Source organism: Musa acuminata, chromosome BXJ2-10 (assembly GCF_036884655.1).
Source record: "Musa acuminata AAA Group cultivar baxijiao chromosome BXJ2-10, Cavendish_Baxijiao_AAA, whole genome shotgun sequence".
NCBI classification, from domain to species: domain Eukaryota; kingdom Viridiplantae; phylum Streptophyta; class Magnoliopsida; order Zingiberales; family Musaceae; genus Musa; species Musa acuminata.
In genome coordinates this window covers 1,474,983-1,488,332 of record NC_088347.1, presented here as the reverse complement: position 1 = coordinate 1,488,332, position 13,350 = coordinate 1,474,983, and the positions used below count along the sequence as shown (strand labels likewise).

General features: G+C 37.0%; 1 protein-coding gene across 3 annotated transcripts; it reads right to left on the bottom strand.

Annotated features, from left to right (window-relative positions):
• Positions 1-5,888: 5,888 nt before the first annotated feature.
• Positions 5,889-8,276, bottom strand: LOC135625940 (uncharacterized). 3 transcript variants are annotated; one of them, XM_065131095.1, is made up of 2 exons: positions 7,403-8,276; positions 5,889-6,401 (listed from the first exon to the last, which is right to left on the bottom strand). In XM_065131095.1, the coding sequence occupies exons 1-2, from the start codon at positions 8,208-8,210 to the stop codon at positions 6,103-6,105; spliced, it is 1,107 nt and encodes a 368-aa protein (XP_064987167.1). In that variant the 5' UTR covers positions 8,211-8,276; the 3' UTR covers positions 5,889-6,102. The 3 variants fall into 3 exon arrangements, with proteins under 3 accessions (XP_064987167.1, XP_064987166.1, XP_064987168.1); XM_065131094.1 differs by having other exon boundaries at positions 5,889-6,443; positions 7,403-8,274; XM_065131096.1 differs by having other exon boundaries at positions 6,257-6,396.
• Positions 8,277-13,350: the final 5,074 nt, after the last annotated feature.

Here is a 13,350-nt window from a genome sequence, read left to right as displayed (position 1 = left end):
TCAATTTTGAGTTAGGTTCACACCTCCTGAATGAAAATTAAATTTTGGGGGGGGGCATGACACCCCCCCCCCCCCTCTCTCTCTCCCTCTCCTCCTAGTAGCGACTCATTCCTAACAGTTGGTATAAGAGCCTCGTGATTTCTCATTTGGTTTTACACCCAAGAGAAATGACTCTTTTCGGCTTTCAAGAGGGTCACTCTCTCATTCGTCCTCCCTTGTTCAATGGGATGAACTACACATATTAGAAAACTCGAATGAGAATTTTCTTGCTTTCGTTGAATCTCGATTTATAGATTATTATCGAAAATGAATTTTAAATGTCTTCTTTTGCAATGAACCATTAGAATGATTTTTGGAGAAAGAAGACTTTTTCTTTAAATACGAAAGCTATGAATGCTTTACTTTACGCTTTAAATAAAAATGAATTTAATTGTGTTTCTGTTTGCGAAATTGCGTATGATATTTGGCATACTCTTGAAATCACACATGAAGGCAATAGCAAAGTTAAATATTCAAAAATCAACTTTTTGATGCATGATTTTGAATTGTTTCATATGAAACCAAGTAAAGCCATTGGAGACATGTACACCCGTTTTACAGATGTCGTTAATGGTTTAAAAGCACTTGGTAGAAGTTTTTCGGATTTTGAACTTGTAAACAAAATTTTATGTTCTCTTAATAAGAGTTCGTATCCGAAAGTAACCGCAATAAAGAGGCAAAAGATCTTAATAACTTTTCACTTAAAGAACTTTTTGGTTCGTTAATGACATATGAAATGATGCACAATGCATAAAACAAATATGAGAACAACCTTCCAAAGAACAGAAGAATTTCGGGCTTAGAACAATTGAAGACCACTCGAGCATAAGCTCAAGTGATGGTGAACTTGAACTCCTCACTATGAAATTTAAAAAGTTCATTAAACAAAAATTAAAGAACAAAAAGAACGTAATTACTTGCTATGAACATAAGAAGAGGGAACCACTTTGGGACGAATCGAGCTCATCCGAAGACGAGAAGAAAATCAACAAAGGCGATGTTGCAAACTACGCCTTAACGACTTTTGACGATGAGGTAATCAAAATCCCTTTAGTTTATTTCAAAATTACATGATGCTTTTCATGAGTTATTTTAAATTTAGTTTAATTATTTTTCTTAAAAATTACATGTTTAATAATGTAATGAAAATGCTAAAAAATTGGGATCATATTAGTAAGTTTGAAAATGATAATGAAAATTACATGTTTTATGATAAAGAAATAAAATATTAGATTTAAATCTAATGATAATCCTATGTATATTTTTAAGAAGCATTAATGTGTATCATGTTGATTTCCGTATTGTTTCTCGATTTTGATTAAAGATGCTCTATGATTAATGATATCATGCTCAAAGTAATGATGCATAATGATCATGCTTAATAGTTTAATAATTAAATAATACAAGTATCATGCTTGACGATTTTATATTTAATTATACATGATGATTTAAAGTAATTTTTGGATAATTTATGGTTTATTGATCTTGATGACTTTTATGATGAGATTTGCTCTTTCGATGATGTATGGTTTTCATATGAAAAACTTGAGCATGCTTATATGAAATCAATCACTTAAAATAAAATACATAAAAAGAAAAATATATTATCATTTGAATTAAAATGATGAATCAAATCTCTTGTTTAAAGAAGTATTATGTTTAATGTGTTATACTTTTTTAGTCTTAATGGTTTTTATGAGGAAATTTACTTTTCGAACCTAAACATGAAGCATGGTTTTGACATAAGAACAAATATTGGGGATGCTAATATAAAGTCAATCACATAAATTGAAATTAAAGAAGTTTAGATATCTTTAAGAATCATTCAACATTATGTTCAACGAAACCATGCTTGATGTCTTAATGAAAATGTAATGATGATTTGAAAGCATGCTTAACGAGTTTATATTTTGAACTTATGCATAATAGTTTTTGTGATCTTTTGAAAGTTCTTTTTTGGTGTTAATGAATGATGAATGGATTTGATATAAAAAAAAGAACATGCATATATGAAATCAATCAATAAGTTGAAATAAAAAGAGGAAAATATTTTTTTTTAATTTTTTTTTTTCTCTATCTTATTGATTTTGATGAATCTATTTGTATCATTTTTATGAATCTCTTAAAAGTGATTTTGCTGATTTAACAAGTTGAATGATTTGAAGATAAATGATTATTTTTCTCTTGATTATAACTTGTGATATTTTTTATATGAATCGTCATCTTGATTTCTCGATATTTGATACATGAGATTTCTCTATGAATCAAGATATTGTTTTTGAACTTCTATATTTCTTCTTATCATTTTTCTAAAAAGGAGAAATTAATGAATCTATCTATATCATTTTTATGAATCTTTTGAAAATGATTTTGATTTGACGATTTGAATTTGAATGAGCTTTTTTCTTAATTTTTCGAGATTTATAACTAGAGACTTCTTATGCATCAATCAAGATATTATATCATTTTTCTCCTATGTTTCTGTTTGCCAATTGTTAAAGAGAAAATAAATGATCAAAATATTGATTTAATGATGAATGTTTGGTACCAACAATCACGAAATGATAAATGCTTAAAAATGTTGATTTAATGTTTGGTATCATTAAATGCTTTATTATCATGCATGTGAGTAATGATGAAGGTTTTGAACACCAATGTTAGTATCATGTATGATATGATGATTGATTTATTTATAGTATCATGCATAATAGAGTAAGGATGATATGCAAAGTTTTGAAATTATGCATGTTGTAAATTGAAACCATAATGATACACAAACATATTGAAATAAGATTGATACTTTATCTTTGTCATTCTTTGAAAATTATTGTAAATGGAAAAGAACTACAACATTGTATTCTTCCCTTGTTTTTTACAATGACAAAGAGAGAGATAAAGTTTGCTAGCTTGCATACTTCAAAGGAGAAGCAAAGATTGCTAACTTGCATATTTCAAGAAGCAAAAGTTGCTTTCTTAAACATCTCAAATATTACTAGCTTATATATTTTAAAAAATAATGTAAAAATTTGCTAGCTTGCATGATGTAGAACTTGCTATCTTAAACATCACCGAGACTCGCTAGCTTGCAATCTCAAGAGAAGCAATAGTGCTATGTTGCCTATCTCAAGAAGCAAAACATGCTAAACTTGCACATATAGCAAAATTTACAAACTTGCAAAACTCAAATTTTTGCTAGCTTACATGATGATAAACGTGAAGATTATATTTATAATGCAACGATTTGAACTTGTATGTCTAAACACTTGAAAGTTACACTTCTGCTTTTTGTTGATGACAAAGGGGGAGAAGTATGATGTTATGCATAAGTTTATGATAACATGTTGCTTGAATTTTTGAATCCAATAGTTCTATCAATATGGCATATTGATAGGGGGAGTTTGGTAAAACTCCAGGAGTTTATTTAAACTTTATCATCAATTGGTTGTCATCATAAAAAAGGGGAAGTTTGTTAAATCTCGGATTTGATGATGAAACCAATTGATAAGTGTTTATGATTTAATCTGCGTTTTGAGTGACACAGGAAGCTTCGATCAGGATGAGACAATTAAAGTAGGAAGAATCATATTGGGCCGGAACAAACATGTTAGAAGATAGGACGTCGTGCCGGAGGATCGGTCGACGTATCGATAGAAGGCTTCGGGCCGTGAATTCAGGCATCGGGCCAAGAAGAGCGGATTTTACGCCAAGGACATCGGAGTTGTGGAGGTCAACTAGCCGATTGGGCAATAGGCCGCAAAAGAGGACGATGCGCCGAAGAATCGGACGAAGTGTCGATGAACCAATGACATGCCGAACAACATGATTCAAGCTTTGTAATAATTGTCTAGATCGAAGTTGGTTTTTATGTGTGTAGGATTAAAACTACGATAGCAAGACAAAGCAAAATGAAGTCCCGGAGTCAAGAACATGATTTCGTTGGGAGTTCGAGAGTTTGTCGGAAGTTCAGACGTTCGTCGGAAGTTCTACCGAAATTGATCGAGAAGTCCTGGAGCTTGCCAAAGAAGCTCGTCCGAACTTGCCAAGAAGATCGTCGTGAAGTCCAAGAGCTTGCTGAGAGTCCACTAGAACATTGCCGAGAGATCGTCGGAAGTTCGCCGAAAGATCGCCGAAAAAACCAGACTTATTTAGCTTATTATATGCCTTAAATTTCGTAGTTAGCATATAATTAGAGTTAAGATTGAGAGGTAATCCCACTAACTCAATTAGGGGCCAATTGGGCCCTTAACATGGCTGAATTGGGCTAGATTGAACAGCCCATTTAGAACTTAAAAGCTCAACCGATGGTGGCACCGCCTAGGAGACAGTCTCCCGGGTTGTTTGGGTAGTGGTACCGCCGACAGTGAATACTGCCAGCGGTGGTACCGCCCCTGTCAGGCGATGGTACCGCCTAGTGTCAGACCAGCGACGATAGTACCGCCCAATAACGATAGTGGTACCGCTAGTACTCCGAAATCTGGAGATGTGACACTTTTTTGCTCTAATTTTGAAGACATTGGGGCTTATAAATACCCCTCTCGTCCCTGGTCAAAATATACAAGCACAGAGAATTTAAAAAGGGAAAAACGCTATTGTAATCTCTTGTGAGAATCCTCCACTTCTAGTCTAAGTGTTAGAATAGTTTGAGAGAGGAGTGGGTGCTTGTAAAGGTTGTCTCCTAAACCTGTGAAAAGGAGAAGAGGGGTGTAAAAGGTGATTGGTCTTCGCCTATTGAAGGAAGACCGATAGTGGATGTCGGTGGCCTCGACGGAGGAGGAATCGGGAGTGGATGTAGGTCACGACGATCGAACCACTATAAACTCGGTTTACATTTACTTTAAGCAATTTACTTTTATAGCAAATTGCCTCTCCTCCTTACTGTGCTTTTACTACGCCTATGCTCGCATACACTTTCAAGTTAACATATTTCCGAGATCGGTTTTCAACATACAAAAGAATTTTTTGAAATCGACATTTTTACCGTGACACTAATTCACGCCCCCCCCCCCCCCCCTCTTAGTGCCAACTCATTCCTAACAGCCAACACCTAGGCCATAAGCAGCCATACTACCTTGACCTTGCTGCCTTTGGCCAGGCCAAGAGTAGCAAGGTTTACTCTCGGCCAATGTTGCAAGCAGCCTTCGGCCAAACCGTAAGGCAACAACAGTTGCCCTCTTTCCTTTGTTCTCCGACAATAATTTTGACGATAAAGCATTAATCTAAAGCACCTTTTAATAGAGAGAAGATATGCAAATATATATATATATATATATATATATATATATATATATATATATATATATATATATATATATATATATATATATATATATATATATATATATATATATATATATATATATACACACAAATTAATAGATCACTTAACCCATCAAATTGGATCATGACAAAAATTCATCAAAGTTTAAAAAATAAAATATTTAAACTAGATAATATACAAAAATATAACATTTCTAGTATTAGGCTTCAAGAACTATTTTAGCTATCTGATCAAGAAATTTATCAAATTGTTAAGGACATAGCGTTACCAGCCTAAGAAGAACAAGTTACAATGAGCAAGACTAACCTCATCAGTGTAAACAGTGTGAATCAGCAAACTAAAAGCCATGAAGTGCCCAAAGAGGACAAAGGCCTTCAATTTAATTCCTCTTCAACAAAAGGCCACTATAAAAATATGATTCTATTGAAATAACGTATGAGATGTGAATTCAGTAATTGTGATCAATAAGTAAAAAAGTGTGGAGCAATGTGAAAACGGAACTTTAAAAGTAATTGACAGAGCAATTACAACATTTCTCTTTCTCAGACACATCATAGAAGCTCCAGCTAACTGCAATGTAAAATAAATACTTTTCATATGACAAGGAATATTCCATGTGTCTAATTACATTCACAAAACATTACATTGGACACCAGTATAATAGATGACTGATTTGAGAGAAAAACAGAAAAAAAACTAGATGACTGATGTTTCCTAACAATTAGTCCAAGTACTGGAAGCAGAAATCTATAGTTTTATTTGAATAGGGCATACTATCTGTCCTGTCAGAGAAATCTTAGAGATTCTGCGTACCAACGCATGTAGCAAGATTCCAGATTAGGCCAGTCAGAGTCAGGGCATTCAGTGAAGTGATGAAGCCAGAGTGATAGTACCTCCTCTTGCTGGTCCCAACTAAGCTTCTCAATCATCTCTTCGAGCATGCTCACCATCTCTGCTCTCACCCTACTGCTTAGTATGGGAGTATCTACACCATTGCAGGCTTGACAAATCAATGGCAACCATGACTTAAGCATTGCCATTTGAAAGATTGCCAAGTTTGATTCTTCCTCTTCCCTAACCTTCACTTCATCAAAGTTCTTAGAGTTAGCGTGCTTGAACATGAATGCTGCAGTAAAAGGTATTGTTTAGCAAAAAGTCCAGCATATTTACATCAATAATTTGTTGTATTGTGCCTATTGTTGAACAAGAAAAATGAATTGATGAATAATCATATTATTTTTTCGAATAGCTCTGAAGAATTCTTCAGTTCTACCATATTGCCCAACTTATATGGTTGAAGAAAGTTGATTATGACAATGACACATCTAAGCTTTTCTAATTTCCTACTAGTGGATGTCAATGTACATATTGTTTGTACTGTCCAGAAAAGAAACTGAAAGAATGCAAGGAATTGACTGGGGTGTGAATAAAGAAACTGAATTTTTCTTGAGGCACTCTGTCAAATAAGAAGTTTTCCATCTCATAAAGGATTAGACCATTCCATTGTTGCTTTGGAAACAAAGTAAAGATGCATGTGAGTTCTTTTGCAGAACTTCTAATAAGATGGTTCACGGAACAATCTTCTTCCTACGTTAGACATTGGTGTTCATTAAAATTTCAGAGTAGCCTCTTCTTGTTTGAATTTTCTTATATGGTTTTTCCTATTAAAGTGACTATTGCAATTGCTGCAATAGTGATCTGATTACTGAAAAAGACCAAGACAAAGCGTCTAATAAACGAGGGGTTATGGTAGATCTTAGCATGCCTTAAGTAATGACTCTGTTATCTAGATCAGCATAAGCCAGAATAAGAACTATGTTCAAGAGATTTAATAATTATGAATCCTCAGTTCAAAAACATATTGATAAGTAGTGATCCAAAAGAAAAGGAAGGCTATTTCAGGTGGGAAAAAAATGCAATGTCACTAGAAGTTTGTCGAAGAGACATTGCAAAGAAAACAGAGAAAGCAGCAGACAGAAGCAGGCCGGCTTAGGCCGGCTAAGACCGGTTCAGACTGTTTCGACCGAACCAGGCCGAAGTGGAAATAATGGAGGGCAGAAAGACACAGAAAAAGGGCGTCCTCACCGCAGACCCGGACGAGGGCCACCTGCAGGCGCGGCACGGCGGAGACAGCGAGCTGTGCGAGCCCGGCCGCCTCTCCCCACATCGCCACCGCATCCGCCACCGCCCCGCTCTCCGCCATCTTTTGCCCCAGCCACATCACCTCCGCCGCGAGTTTGTCCGCCGATACTCCTACCCCTACCACCATTCCCGGCGCCACCGCTGCCCTCTCCGCCCATCTCCTCACCCTAGACTTCACCGCGCCCATGATTCGCCCGCCCGACCCATCCCCAGGCGCCAGCGACGCTTCCGCAGCCACGGCCGCCTCGAGACGGCGGAGAGTCCTAGCGAACGCAGCGGACAGGGCCGCGCGGTTGATGACCTGGAACGCCCGGCCCTCGCCGCTGGCGTAGTGGAGGTTGTCGCCGAGGAGGCGCTCCGCGAGGGAGCGGACGAGGTCGTACTTGCGGGAGCCGACGGGGACGCGCGACACGGCGGAGAGCACGCGCGAGAGGGCGCGCCCCGCGCTGGTGCCATCAGTCGGGGAGAGCGGGTCCGGGGCGGAGGCGCGGGGAGGAGATGACAGGTGGGAGAGGACAAGGGAGAAGAGCGAGAGGAGGGAGAGAAACAAGTGGAGGGAGAGCATGAGCGAGCGGCGTAGGAGGCGGAGGGGCCGCCCGTCGCCGCCGGCGGAGACGAGGGCATCAGCGATGGAGTGGAGGAGCTCGGAGTCTGGGAGGGAGGAGACGGCGGCGGCTAGGGTTTCCATGAAGTCTCCGTCCTGTCTTCGCATGCAGTCACCGCCATCCGCCATAAAAGAAGCAGAGCGCATCGCTGGTGACAACGTAACGGACCGGAAACGGAATGCTCGCGGGAATTTGTTCTCTCTTATTTTTTAGACAACGTAACAAAGGCGTTTTTATTTATAAATTTTTATTTTATTTTTACTCAAAAAATATCCTTAATTAAATTATCTATTTTTTTATATTTTGACCTCTTATAATATTTTTATTTTGACCACCATAATAACAACAACAAGTACATTCCTAATCTCAACTAAATAAAATTTAAATCTAAAAATATAATATTATAATTATCTAAAAGCAATAACAACTCCATAGATATTTTATAATGGTATTTAGAAAATCCTCAACTGATAAAGAAAAGAGAAGTTTAGATGATTACTTTGATTTCATACTCTTTGATTCCTCGCAACATAACCTTGTATACATAAGCATCTAAAAGAATTGAGTGATTTGAAACTAATTCAATGGTTCACTAACTTAGATGTCCTTCTGATTCTTCAAATAAGTGAACTCATTTATCCTAGACTTATTCAGTTATTTTATAATAACTTATATGTGGATAAACATGATAGGATGTCCACTTATCTCTTAGGGTATCACATACCTATTATAGATAACGTAATTTATAACCTAATAGGAATTAATGAGAAAAGAAGTTATTTTAGAGGATAACATATTATGAGGTTATAGGATCCATTTTTGGTAACATAAATTCGTCTATTGTTCCAAAAGTTATAAACATAAGTATTATACTTCCAAAATAATACTATCATGATGAAATTAGTCAAATAGAATTAGAAGCAATGTATTGGATCATGGTATGACTTGATAACTGTTTTGAATATCGAATATGATAAAACATTATTGAAATATCAATAAAATATATGATGCTTACATATGGTGGCTTGATTACTAGACTAATACATACACATGACATAGTCATTCCACCAGACAAGAAACCTTGAAACTAGATAAATTTAATATTATAAATAGAAACCTATTAAGAAGAATAAGATATATATAGTAACAAATAGGGTTTGGACTAGATTACCTCTAAGGACTGATCCTCCCCCATCTGAACCTGAATCAGAAACACCTATATATAGGAAAAGTCAATCTCTTCCTACTAGTCCATTTGAGGTAGCACCTCCAACAGAGCCAGCACCCTCCTCATCTGCCAATGCCATAGTGACTCGACTAGATTGAATTGAACTACGTCAAGATTAAATCTTAACCGAGATACAACAAATTCATTGATAGCTTAATACTTTGTTTAGGCATTTCGATTTACCACCACCTGAATAGCTTGTGTATGTCTTTTTTTTATTGATGACAAAAGGGGAGAAGTCGATGGATTCTTCCATATAATCTTTAATGTTACCATGCATGATGTTCTGCACACTTCGATATGATGCAATGGATTCTTCCATGTACTCTTTGATGTTTTGCACACTGTGATATGATGTAATAGATTCGTCCATATAATCTTTAATATAATCTTTAATGTTACCATGCATGATGTTCTGCACACTTTGATATGATGCAAAGCATGAAATGATGAATGCTTTAGTATCATGTATGTTATGGCCAAAGTAATGTTGATTTATTTTTGGTATGATGCATGAAGTGATGAGTTATAATATTTTGACATTATACATATTATATTTTGATTATTTGAAGCTATAATGATGCGTAATTTTGATATGACATATTATATTTGATCACTAAGATCGAAATAGTTTTATTTAAATTTGATTTCTTTTGAATTCAAGTTTGTTTTATCTCAATATGACATATAGATAGGGGAGTTAAGGTTAACTCCGTTATCAATTAGTTGTCATCATCAAAAAAGGAAAAATTATTGAATCTCATATTTTGATGATGAAATCAATTTGTGAATTAATGATCTAATCCATGTGTTGAGATAAGTGATGCAGGACTAACTACAATCATGACTAACTACGATTAAAGAAGAATCAAATGTTGGGATGGAGTCAATGATTGGGCATCGGGTCGAATGAATCAGGTTATACACCGAAAGATCGAACGATGCAGTGAAAGCTCACCAGAAGTTAGTGCCGAGTTTATCGAAAGTTTACTGAGAGTTCATCGAAAGCTTGTCGGAAGATCGTCAAAAGTTTATCGAGAGTTCGATTGAACAATTGACATACCAGATAAATTAGATTCCTTGTATCATAATTGTTTTAGCCTTAATTATCATAGTTAGGGTTTCAATTTGAGTTAGTTTTATGAGAAATCCTACTAACTTAATTAGGGGCCATCTGGGCTTGAATTAGAACTGAATTGGGCCTTTTTTTTTGCCCATTCAGTAATTCTTAACTAGTCCTAGGCGGTGGCACCACCTAAGGCTCAACCTCCCAAGTGGTTTGGGCGGTGGTACCGCCCAGACTTGGTGATGATACCACCAGCAGTTAATGCTACAAGGCGATGAAACCGCCTTGTCAAGCAATGGTACCACTAGAGCCCAATTTCCGAGACTCTATCAAGCAATGGTACCGTCTAGACTGGGCGATGGTAGCATCCAGTATTAATGTGTCAAGTGATGGTACCGCCCAATGTTAGGCTGGTAGGCGATGGTACTACCAATACCCCAAAAACCTAGGGATTTGAATTTTGGCTCCAAGTTTTAAAGTCATTTAGGGTCTATAAATACCCCACAAATTCTTGCTTAGAATACACATGACAATAGAGCAAAAACTCTATGATTCTAAGGTTGTAAACTCTTTTAAGTATAGAGTCCCTCCTCCAAGAGTTTAGCGATAGTCCTAAGTATAGAGTCCCTCCTCCACCAGTAGTTAATGCTACTAGGTTGTAAACTCTTTTAAGTATAGAGTCCCTCCTCCACCAACAGTTAATGCTACTAGGCAATGGAACCGCCTTGTCAAGCGATGGTACTATTAGAGCTCGGTCTCCGAGACTCTATCAAGCAATGGTACCACCTAGACTGGGCGATGGTACCATCCAGTATTAGTGTGTCAGGTGATGGTATCGCCCAGTGTTAGACTGGTAGGCGGTGGTACTGCCAGTACCCCAAAAACCTAGGGATTTGAATTTTGGCTCCAAGTTTTAAAGCCATTTAGGGTCTATAAATACCCCACAAATTTCTGCTTGGAATACATATGAAAATAGAGCAAAAACTCTGTGATTCTAAGGTTGTAAACTCTTTAAGTATAGAGTCCCTCCAACACCAGCAGTTAATGCTATTAGGCGATGGAACCGCCTTGTCAAGCGATGGTACCATCAGAGCTCGGTCTCCGAGACTCTATCAAGCAATGGTACTACCTAGACTGGGCGATGGTACCATCCAGTATTAGTGTGTTAGGTGATGGTACCGCCCAGTGTTTGACTAGTAGGCGGTGGTACTACCAGTACCCTAAAAACCTAGGGATTTGAATTTTGGCTCTAATTTTTGAAGCCATTTAGGGTCTATAAATACCCCACAAATTTCTACTTAGAATACATATGAAAATAGAGCAAAAACTCTATGATTCTAAGGTTGTAAACTCTTTAAGTATAGAGTCCCTCCTCCAAGAGTTTAGCGATAGTCCTAAGGGAGGTATGTGAGGGAACACTTGTAAAAGATGGGTGTAAAGGTTCTCTCCTGAACCTGTGAAAAGAAGAAAGAGTGTAAGGGTAGTTAATCTTTGCCCATTAGAAGGAAGATTGGTAGTGGAAGTCGGTGGCCTCGAATTAAGAGTAGACATAGGTCATGACAACCGAACCACTATAAATTTGGTATACTCAGTTTGCATTTCTTTCATTCTTCTCATTCTCATTACTCGCTAATTTACTTACTCACAACCCTCAATCACTTATAAACATTTTCAAGTTTAAACGCACTTTCGGATACAAGCTTTATTGAATGAATCTTTGAATCAACATCGTTTTTATCGAAAGCACTAATTCAGACACCCCCCCCTCCTCCTCTTAGTGTCGACTTGGTCCTAACAATTATAAGATTTGGAAAATAGATATGAAAATCACATTCCTCAATGATAACCTCAAGGAGGAGGTATATATAAAATAGCCTAAGAGATTTGTGTCTAAGGACTACCCAAATAAGGTGTGTAGGTTGCTTAGTTCCATTTATGGACTAAAGCAAGCTTCCCGAAGTTGGAATATAAGATTTGATGAGGCAATCAGATCTTATGACTTCGTTAAGAACGAAGATGAGCCTTTTGTGTATAGGAAGGTAAGTAGGAGCGCTATAACCTTCTTAGTGCTATATGTGGATGACATCCTAATCATTGGAAATGTACGAATGTTATCCACAATAAAGGCTTGGTTATCTAGACACTTTTCTATGAAGGACTTAGGGGAAGCATCATATATCTTGGGGTTTTAGATCTATAGAGATAGATCCAAGAGGATGCTTGGCTTGTCCTAGTCTAGGTACATAGATATCATTGTCAAAAGATTTGGCATAAAAAAATTCAAAAGAGGTTTTATACCGATGAGACATAGAATATTATTTTCTAGGAGTATGTCCTCAAAGACTTCTGAAGAAAGGATGAACATGGATAGGATACCCTATGCCTTAGCGATATGGTCTATTATGTATGTCATGCAATGTATCATGCCTGATATAGTGCATACTCTAAGTATCATGATCAGGTATCAGGTGGATCCAAGATTGGAGCAATGAAAAGCAGTAAAGTATATCCTTAAGTACTTGAGAATGACTAAGGATCTTTTACTGGTAAATGAAGGTAGCAGCCTCAAGGTTGAAGGTTACATGAACTTGAGTTTTCAGTCCAATGTCGATGATAGCAAGTCGAATTCGGGGCATATGTACACCTTGAATGGAGGAGTAATATGCTAGAAGAGTTCCAAGCAAGATACTACTACTGACTCGACCACAAAGGCAAAGCACATTGCTGCAGCAAAGATAACAAAGGAGGGAGTTTAGATAAAGAAGTTCATCACAGATTTGGGAGTCATGCCGGGCAGTGAGGAGCTGATTCTCTTATATTGCAATAGCAACAGTGCGATTGCTCAAGCGAAGGAACCCAAGTCTCATTAGAGTCTAAGCACATTATGAGAAGGTTTCACCTAATTAGAGAGATCGTGACCCGTGGAGATGTAGTAGTGGAAAGAGTTCCATCCTAAAATAACATCGCAGATCCACTAACATAGCCATTGTCG

Coding starts and splice junctions, on each gene's coding strand:
- LOC135625940 (XM_065131094.1), bottom strand. CDS start 8,210: ATGCGCTCTGCTTCTTTTATGGCGGATGGCGGTGACTGCATGCGAAGA. Junction 6,444..7,402: donor GGCCCTCGTCCGGGTCTGCG/GTGAGGACGCCC, acceptor CTTTTACTGCAG/CATTCATGTTCAAGCACGCT.